The sequence below is a fragment of the Abramis brama genome, assembly GCF_963993115.1.
Source record: "Abramis brama genome assembly, chromosome: 7".
Taxonomy (NCBI): domain Eukaryota; kingdom Metazoa; phylum Chordata; class Actinopteri; order Cypriniformes; family Leuciscidae; genus Abramis; species Abramis brama.
Genome location: NC_139969.1, coordinates 3,695,499 through 3,705,007, shown reverse-complemented (window position 1 = coordinate 3,705,007; position 9,509 = coordinate 3,695,499). Strand labels below are relative to the sequence as shown.

Below are 9,509 nucleotides of genomic sequence, written 5' to 3'. Positions count from 1 at the left end.
CATCAAGCGGTATCTCTGGTTGTAATCAGTCCTTCACTGACCAATCAGCGTTCATTAGCAGAATGCTAGCGTGTTATGGGCAACAACAACTCAACCTGTAAGAAATCGAAAGGACATAAGTACTCGTTCATTCAGCTTTCGACCTATAACCCATGTTGAACTTGCAAAACCTACAATCAAATCTGAGATTTCTCAACGGCAATCGGGTGAAAGAGACAAATTTAGCCGTCTAGCCCCATAGACTCCCATTCATTTTGCACTCATGGGCGATCGCCCCCAGTGGAACACTGGTGGAACTACAACCAAAACGTCTCAGGTTACGACTGTAACCTATGTTCCCTGAGAACAGGGAACGAGACACTACGTCAGAATGACGCTATGGGGAACGCCTCAGGCGTGACAGGTGTCTGAAATAAATATCAACTCACGTCAATTATGTTGACCGGCGACAGCCCGTGAATCATCAGCTTGATTGATTAACGCGCAACCTGGATGTATAAAGGGAAGCCTTGCATACATGACAACATCCTATCGTCTGAAGGGACTGTTGCAGGCAGGCCCCGAGGCATGGCAGGAAGACGTAGTGTCTCGTTCCCTGTTCTCAGGGAACATAGGTTATAGTCGTAACCTGAGACGTTCCCTTTCGAAAGGGAACTCTACACTACGTCAGAATGACGCTATGGGGAACGATATACCAACGCCACCATGCTGAGGGGAGTGCATGCCCAAAGGCAGTGACAACTGTCCGAACCAGTAATTCAGAAAACACTGGAACCACTCACCCTTAGGTCACATCGGGCTGTCAGTGACAGCACTCCCTACCGGTCATCACCCAAGCTAATGAACCAAGAAACCGCCAGAACATAGTTAATGGGGGGTATATCTGGGCCAGCTCAAAGGCTTAGGACCACAGCTTCCAAAGAAGGGGTCCCTTCTAGGGAGTGTGGCTAGGGGGCCCAAGGGACTCCCAGCCAGTCACTATTCAGGGGAGCGTGCCACCTGAAATACCACCAGGCAGGCCTGACCTGGTGTCACTACATAAGACACTAGAGTCTGGCCACTTCCTGTCTGTCTGAAGACAGAGCCTCTGGACACTTGCCTTAAGAAGGCATCCAACCCGAGGGACTGCAAAACAGGCAGTGAACCACTCAGCCCGGATCTCAGAGACGGGAAACCCTGGAGAGTATGACTCAGCATAGTGCTTTACAACCCTTGCCAGCGAGGGGAGTCTCTCTACTCGATCCATGGATCTACCCAGTGTTTGTGTTTCAAAACACTGAGGAGGCCTGTGAGGGCCTAAAGGGAGCTACCTCCAGGAAGGCCTGGTAGGACCTCTAACCTGGCGACCACAACATGGGGGAGCTTGTATTCAACCACAATATGTGGGAGCTTACCTTCAGGAAGGCCGGTGAGGCCTCTGACCTGGCAACCACAACATGTGGGAGCTCATATTAGGAAGGCCGGTGAGGCCTCTAACCTGGTGACCACAGCATGTGGGAGCTCCTATCAGGAAGGCCGGTGAGGCCTCTAACCTGGCGACCACAACATGTGGGAGCTCATATCAGGAAGGCCGGTGAGGCCTCTAACCTGGTGACCACAGCATGTGGGAGCTCCTATCAGGAAGGCCGGTGAGGCCTCTAACCTGGCGACCACAGGATGTGGGAGCTCACTTTCAGAAAGGGAATAAAGCGTACAGTGCACAACCCTTACCATAAAAAATGGAAATAGAAAGTACATGAAAGAAAGTGCATGTACTTAGCCATTCTGAACCCAAGAAGGCCTGATGAGGCCTCTAACCTGGCGACCACAGCATGTGGGAGCTCATACTCGGGAAGGCCGGTGAGGCCTGTAACACGGTGACCACAGTGTGTGGGAGCTCATCAGAATGTGGAAGTTAGCTAGAGAAAAACATCTGTCGTAATAAAGTGACGACAGGAAGTATCTAGAATGGGACCCGAAGAGAAAGACCAGGGTCTGAGCCACATAGGAAGGGACAGAAGCGATACGCGCATGACCCTTACCATAGAAAATGGATTTTAGAAAATACACAAGACATAAGTCGTGTGACTTACCATAAGCATGGTTTAAAAAAGGTACGGAACGTATGTACCAAAAAGGAATGAAGTAAAGGCGCCTAGAAAGGCCTGTAACCTGATATCCCAGTATGTGGGAGCTCATAACCAGGAAGGCCGGATGAGGCCTGTAACCTGGCGACCACAGTATGTGGGAGCTCATAACCAGGAAGGCCTGATGAGGCCTGTAACCTGATTACCACAGTATGTGGGAGCTCACATTCAGGAAGGCCGGTGAGGCCTGTAACCTGACATGTGGAAGCTCATAACCAGGAAGGCCTGGTGAGGCCTATAACCTGGCAACTACAGTATGTGGGAGCTCATTTTCAAGAAGGCCTGGTGAGGCCTCTGACCTGATAACCACAGTATGTGGGAGCTCATATTCAACCACAGTATGTGGGAGCTCAAACTCAGGAAGGCCTGGTGAGGCCTATGACCTGATAACCACAGTATGTGGGAGCTCATATTCAAGAAGGCTTGGTGAAGCCTATAACTTGATAACCACAGAATGTGGGAGCTCATATCACAGTATGTGGGAGCTCATATTCAAGAAGGCCTGGTGAGGCCTATAACTTGATAACCACAGAATGTGGGAGCTCATATTCAACCACAGTATGTGGGAGCTCATTTTCAGGAAGGCCTAGTGAGGCCCATGACCTGATAACCACATTATATGGGAGCTATATTCAAGAAGGCCTGGAGCGGCCTATAACTTGATAACCACAGTATGTGGGAGCTCATATTCAGGAAGGCCTAGTGAGGCCTATGACCTGATAACCATAATATGTGGGAGCTCATTTAACCATAGTATGTGGAAGCTCATATTCAGGAAGGCCTAGTGAGGCCTATAACCTGATAACCACATTACTCCTTGACAGTCAATTCCTGGGAGCTCACCTCAGGGAGGCCCAAGCACTGTCCGGTTGCAAAATGGGGACTGTCTGGTCAAGGAGGCCTGTTAAGACCTACTACCTGACCATCGAAAAAATCTTTAGATTTACTCCCATAACATTTTGCCCCAGACTCTAAAACAGGAGATGTGGTCTGAAAAGAAACAGAAATATGTTAATTTCACATTTTACAAAAAGACCAGAATTACACCTGCTCTTTTTGTTCACTGCTCATTTTTCAATTAAAATGCAGCCAAAAACACTGGGTAACGCGATCTGGATGATAGGCTGAATTACTAAATATCTAACTTCTTAAAAGTCAGATAATATTCCATCATTTTAATTCATAGAATTAAATGCAGCCATACTCACCAGACAATACTGTTTTAACATTTATACGTTCTCGTAATCTACACACTGCCTCGGCAAGCGCGAGAAAAGAGCCGTTAAAAAATATTTGGCTTTCATCCCTCGAGAAGAAAGTCAACAGTTGCGAGGTTGAAACATCCGACAGCGCACGGATTTTTTCTTTCTCACGCGCGCCGAGATATTTCTTAATGAACACTGCCAGCACCCTCAGGAACTGACTGTGAACGCCTCGTACCCAAACAGTATTGTTTCACAGATCGCACGCACCACAGCTCAGATGCTGAACCCTCCTCCCTCGAGAAAAGGGTCCGCGAAAGCGGAGCATTTTTAAATAAAAAACGCTCACAGTTTGCACAAGAGGCTCTCTCGAGAGCCTCCCGCGCGCTTCAGCGATATTCTCAACACAGACAAACAGTCCCTGAAGACGAAAAGATGTTGTCATGTATGCAAGGCTTCCCTTTATACATCCAGGTTGCGCGTTAATCAATCAAGCTGATGATTCACGGGCTGTCGCCGGTCAACATAATTGACGTGAGTTGATATTTATTTCAGACACCTGTCACGCCTGAGGCGTTCCCCATAGCGTCATTCTGACGTAGTGTAGAGTTCCCTTTCGAAAGGGAACTCGGTACAATAGGACTTAATAAGGAGTGGCCAGGCTCTCCGTAGACGGGCTCTGGTTATACTTAGCAGTGGTCTGTTATCAAGAAATAACAGACCGCATTCTACAGGGTGGGCCATTTATATGGATACACCGTAATAACATGGGAATGGTTGGTGATATTAAAGTCCTGTTTGTGGCACATTAGTATATATTAGTACACACCACCCATCTTGAGGAGTTTGCCCCCTCACATATACTAATGTGCCACAAACAGGACTTTAATATCACCAACCATTCCCATGTTATTACGGTGTATCCATATAAATGGCCCACCCTGTACATTAGAATTCAACCAAGCCATGTAATAATATAATGTAAAATGTAATTTATTCCTGTGATCAAAGCTGAATTTTCAGCATCATTACTCCAGTCTTCAGTGTCACACGATCTGTCAGAAATCATAAAAAAAAAATCTTACAAACCCCAATCTTTTCAATGGTAGTACAAGAAAAAAAAGAAAGAGAAATACAGGCAACAAAAGCCGTGTTTAATCGTGTGCTTTATTTGAAGTCAATAAACTCCCATTTCCTGTTTCATCCAGTTACAGTTTTCTCCCCCCCCCCTTTTTTTTCACACACAAGGTAATGAAAGCGTTTCATGTCAAACATTATTTTTTTCATTCATGCTACATTGTCTTTAATGCATAGTTCAGAGATGGACTCGAAACAATATTCTCCTCAAGCATCACCACAACACGATCCATAGCGTGGAGCTCACGTTGATAGTCATATTTGAACGTGGTCCGATTGTAAATCTACAGCCTAGCGGAGGCTCCACCGGTATATCCATGAGACCCTGATCCATAGAAAGCTCTTTCCTGAGTATGGCTGCCAAAGGTGTACAATAAAAATGGATTTCATGTCCTTTACGGTCACCCCGCCTGTCGTATTGCTCAAAGTACGTAGTACAAATGTGAGTCAAGTTATTCCCCATGTACAAACAACTTTCTGATGAGCACAACTCCCAGGCCTGGCGAAGCGTAATATCTACTGGAGCGATCTGCAAATCTCTCATGCCTTCGAGGATTCAGTGTACCTGTTAATAACTAATATTCATGATTCACTTTCACCACAAGTCAAATGTTTTAACTAAAAGCAGAACTAATGTAAAACGCTCATGTTTCCTGACTGAAACCCAATGACCAGAACAAATTTCTGTAAATTGTTGCATTGTGAAAAAGTAACAATGGTTTAGCAAACAATTTTTGCTCATATTCCATGAATTTAAGCCAACTTCTGAACAAATATCTGGATGTATGAATAAATTCAAATTCACAATACATTCACAATTCGTATATATACATTTTATGTGTAAATAATTCATAAAATCTCTTGGATTTATGAAGAAATGTACACAAACACATTCAAAATTTGTTCAGAACAAATTTCGGTGTAAATAATTCATAAAACCACTTGGATTTAAAAAGAAATGTACACAGAATTGCATTGAAACGTAGTTCTCAACAAATTTGTGTAAATAATTCATAAAATCAATTGGATTTATGAAGAAATGTACACAAAACACATTCAAAATTCATCCAGAAAAAATTTCTGTGTAAATAATACATAAATCACTTTGATTTATGAAGAAATGTACATAGTTACATTCAAAATTCGTTCTGAACAAATTTCTGTGTAAAAAAAATCATAAAATCACTTTGATTTACAAAGAAATGCATGGAGAAACATTCAAAATTTGTTGCAATAATCAAACAATCAACTGAGAGTTACTGAAACCGATTCATTGTAATGTAATGTAATAATCTCCCTTTAGTTATGAAAAAATCATTATACCTCAAGCCTTAAACACTAAACATCCCAAATCTGTGTTCATAAATTATGGATGATCTCCTTAAAGTCCCGAAGGAGAAAAGCTATTACACTGTTGTGTACGTTCCTCTTCATTACTTTGTTGCACATGAGAAAAAAATGGTTGCTATCCCGTCGTCGTGAAATGATCCATATGTATTCCTGAGAAAGGTAGTGAATAATGATGTGTGTAGTTGATTGTACAAATGAAATAAGGCAAATAGAGATTGTCACATAATTCACAGCGCCGCCTATAGGGCTTCGGTTCTGCTTCCTGCAAAACCGGGTTTGTCCTAGACCGGAGTCTAAAGCAGGTTCAGTGTTTCCCGTCTATGTCTGCCCTCATGTCGCATGCACTCCCAAAGGTCAAAGTCGTATTCAAAGTGGCGCATGCCTGGAAGCCCTGAAGTTCATCACTTGTCAAGCCCTTTAAAACACTAGCGAGTGGGTGAAACCCGCACATCATGAGTGCTAATGTTTCCTCAGTTAGCATGAAGAACAACTGTTCTCCGGTTCAATCCATCCGAAGTGTAATTCCTGCTTTGTGCTTCTCATGGTTAGTTACTCGGAAGCTCATCCTCACTCGCTCTTCTCTCTGGTCCACTTGATCATGGTTTCTGGAGAGCGGTAGAGGAAGATGAGCTTGGCGTACAGGTCTTCCTCCAGGTCCAGTTCTCCCGTCTCTCGGACCAGGAAGATGTCGGTGCAGAGCTTGAGGATTCGGTCCACGTTGGGAAGCTCTTCGAACATGATGGTGTGCGAGATCCCGCTGAAGAACTCTCGCACGAACTTTCCGATAACCAGAACCACCGACATGTACAGACCCATGATCCTGTGCACACGCAGGTTACGTTTAACTTAACAAACCACACGAATTACATACAGTTTCATCAAGTCAGATTGATAAAATCGTGTTCAATTTAGTTCAGATGGATATAATTAGGGATTCACAGCATATCTGTTATATTATTAGAGATATTTATTTATTTTCATCCCGGTATTCAATTGAACTCGCTCAGCTAAGAGAGTATTCTTAAACAGGCGCAACACACTATAAATCTCTTTAATGTTAGCACTGTGAGTTTTATTTGTAACCGACCATGACAAGCCATGTATAATTGTCTATAGAGTGCAAGAGTCGGGTTCTGAAAGTAAAACCTCCATTCATTTTCTCCAAAGGGAAATTGATTTTGAACGATAACTTATAAATCATTAAAGACAGACATACTGTGAGCACGAGGTTGTTAATGGATGGTATTTGCTTCTGTTAAAGCCGCCAGCCCACATTATTTCAGCTTATTTTTAAAATAATCATGTTTAACAGTGGAATTCCTGGTGAAAAACTATATTACCCATGATGCTGTACAGAAAATTACACCAATCAGAGAGTCGGAAAAAGCAACACGCTCCAAAAGAGCTCTTTAGCTCCGCCCACTCCCATGAAACACTGCGAATGACGTAATCGAGTCGATCTATCTATCTATCTATCTATCTATCTATCTATCTATATATACATTTATAAATTAGTAGTTTTATTTTTCACCATCGTTTTTAATTCGATTATGCTGTTCTCAAAGCTTCATGGGATTGTAGTTCTTTCCCTTACACAGTCTTGTATCTTTGTCTTTTTGTTTTATTTTCAACATTTGTTTTGCTTCAAATCAAAGTTTGCAGTGTTGTAATTCACCTCGTCGCTGATTGGCTTGATTTATGGCTTATAACTCTTTAATGAAGAGTTATTTTCAAATTCCTGTTGGAAAAATGATTGGAAAAAAGTCTTCTAGAACCAGTGCCGCACAGTTTTTTCCCATTAGGGAGGACAGAAAGATAACTTGAGACTGGTAATGTGTCATGTCCCAATTGTCACTTACCCATAACCAGCCAGAAAGCCCAGACTGGGTGGACTGACTTGGTCACTGAAGATGTAGATCTCCAGACCAGATTCAGTTTCATTCTTGAATTGAATTTGATTTAACGGGCCTGGTTCTGTCTGATTCACGATCCACCACTCCTGAACGCTCCCCGCGCTGCTTTGGTTGTTCTTGTGTAACGATAGCGTGATGTCCATGTATTGTACAACTTAGGGATCAGATAGAAATAGACATGATGATGGCTGTAGAAAAGCATATCAATGTAGCAAAGGTGTAGATAATGGCGGAGACCTTTATCATTACTGGGGTAAAGCTGTACAATAGGCTTGGCATTGGAGTCACTTGGTGCTCTGATGTATCTTGGAAAAATGTTTTTGATGAGCCTTGAAAAAAATATTACAATTTACCATTCAGCCGAGAGAAAAAAGAAAAGAAAAATATGCAGACTGTGATTGTTCCATATTAGTATTGAGATGCTTAAACTCACACTGAATCTTTCTTGTCATCATTTGACTCATCCAGTAGAGTCCTTAGTTTTTCTGTGGCATCATCATCCAGAACAATTTGGCGTTTTCCCGTTGCCATTTCAGCTTTGGCACCTAAACTGAGGTTCCTAATGGACAAATACAGCAATACGGTAAGTAACCAAATAGCAACAGAATAGATCTGTGTGTGTGTGTGTGTGTGTGTGTGTGTATGTGTGTGTGTGTGTGTGTGTGTGTGTACTGGTTTGGCCTAAATTATGAGGACCCATATTTATTCAAATGTAAAAATGCATAAGGTTTTCTGTGTTGGGTAGGTTAGTGAAAGGGGCTAGAAAATGTAATTAGCTCAGTATAAAAACCATTACGCCTAATATGGGACGTCTACATAAGGATAGATGTACCAGTACACATGATGTGTGTTTGTGTGTGTGACAGACAGAGATAGACCGAAAATTAACCATGGTTTAAATATAGGTGTATTGAACATTTGTATAATCAAAGAAATACTATAGTTACAATTTTTTTTATTTTTATGAAAAGATGACTGGTTGAAAATCTTTTTGTGTGTTGTGTGCTGTCTTTGTCACATCATGGCACACCACACACACTATAGGAGCAAAACGGTTCAATCTAGGATTTATTGTCCTCATGTTTGTGGTCTCTCATATTTTAAAGGTTTTAAAAATCTTTTAGTGAGTACCCAGCATTAGATAAAAAATATAATAAATGTATGATAAATAAATGTTGACTGAAATAAGAGTTTATATATATATATATATATATATATATATATATATATATATATATACACACATGATTTTATCTGTTTTACTGCCTTTAATTTATGCTGATTGATGGTAAAACATTTTTTTTTTAAATCAATACATTAATACAAAATACTTCATTACAGTAATGAATGAGAACTAACATTTTCTACACTAGGCAGTGTCTGTAGACCTTATGTAGCCCCGCCACCTTTTCAGCACTACATTTTAATAAAATATAAAATAACTTTACATTCATATAAATAATATTGATTGAAATATAATATAATTTTAGATTTAACCTGCACATGTTGCTGTGAGATTTACCCATCAGGCACTAGCAGACCAGGTTATTATAGGAGCTGTGATGTTGAACTCTACCTCTGTATGGACCAGGTCATGGTGAGAGGGAAATCTTTTCCATTGAGCATTTCAATGAGGTGCTTCCTGCTCGGGGGGCTGATGGTCCAGAGCGAGTTTGAACTTCCTTCTAGGTGAGCTATTTTCAAATCCTCGCGAGTATAAGACTCCAGGAACATCATGGCACTCTGCAGGAGACACAAGCATCTACTTTCACAATTTATCT

The 9,509-nt window shown here is 41.8% G+C and overlaps 1 protein-coding gene across 1 annotated transcript in view; it reads right to left on the bottom strand.

The window, feature by feature from the left end:
- Positions 1 to 4,549: 4,549 nt before the first annotated feature.
- Positions 4,550 to 9,509, bottom strand: part of piezo2b (piezo-type mechanosensitive ion channel component 2b) — a 97,159-nt gene continuing 92,199 nt past the window's right edge. Inside the window, exons 50-54 of the mRNA XM_084120029.1 lie at positions 9,305 to 9,471; positions 8,162 to 8,287; positions 7,966 to 8,057; positions 7,675 to 7,882; positions 4,550 to 6,635 (exon numbers count right to left, since the gene is read on the bottom strand). Coding sequence (XP_083976155.1) covers positions 6,383 to 6,635; positions 7,675 to 7,882; positions 7,966 to 8,057; positions 8,162 to 8,287; positions 9,305 to 9,471 — 846 coding nt within the window. The 3' untranslated portion in view covers positions 4,550 to 6,382. The remainder of the gene's footprint in view (positions 6,636 to 7,674; positions 7,883 to 7,965; positions 8,058 to 8,161; positions 8,288 to 9,304; positions 9,472 to 9,509) is intronic.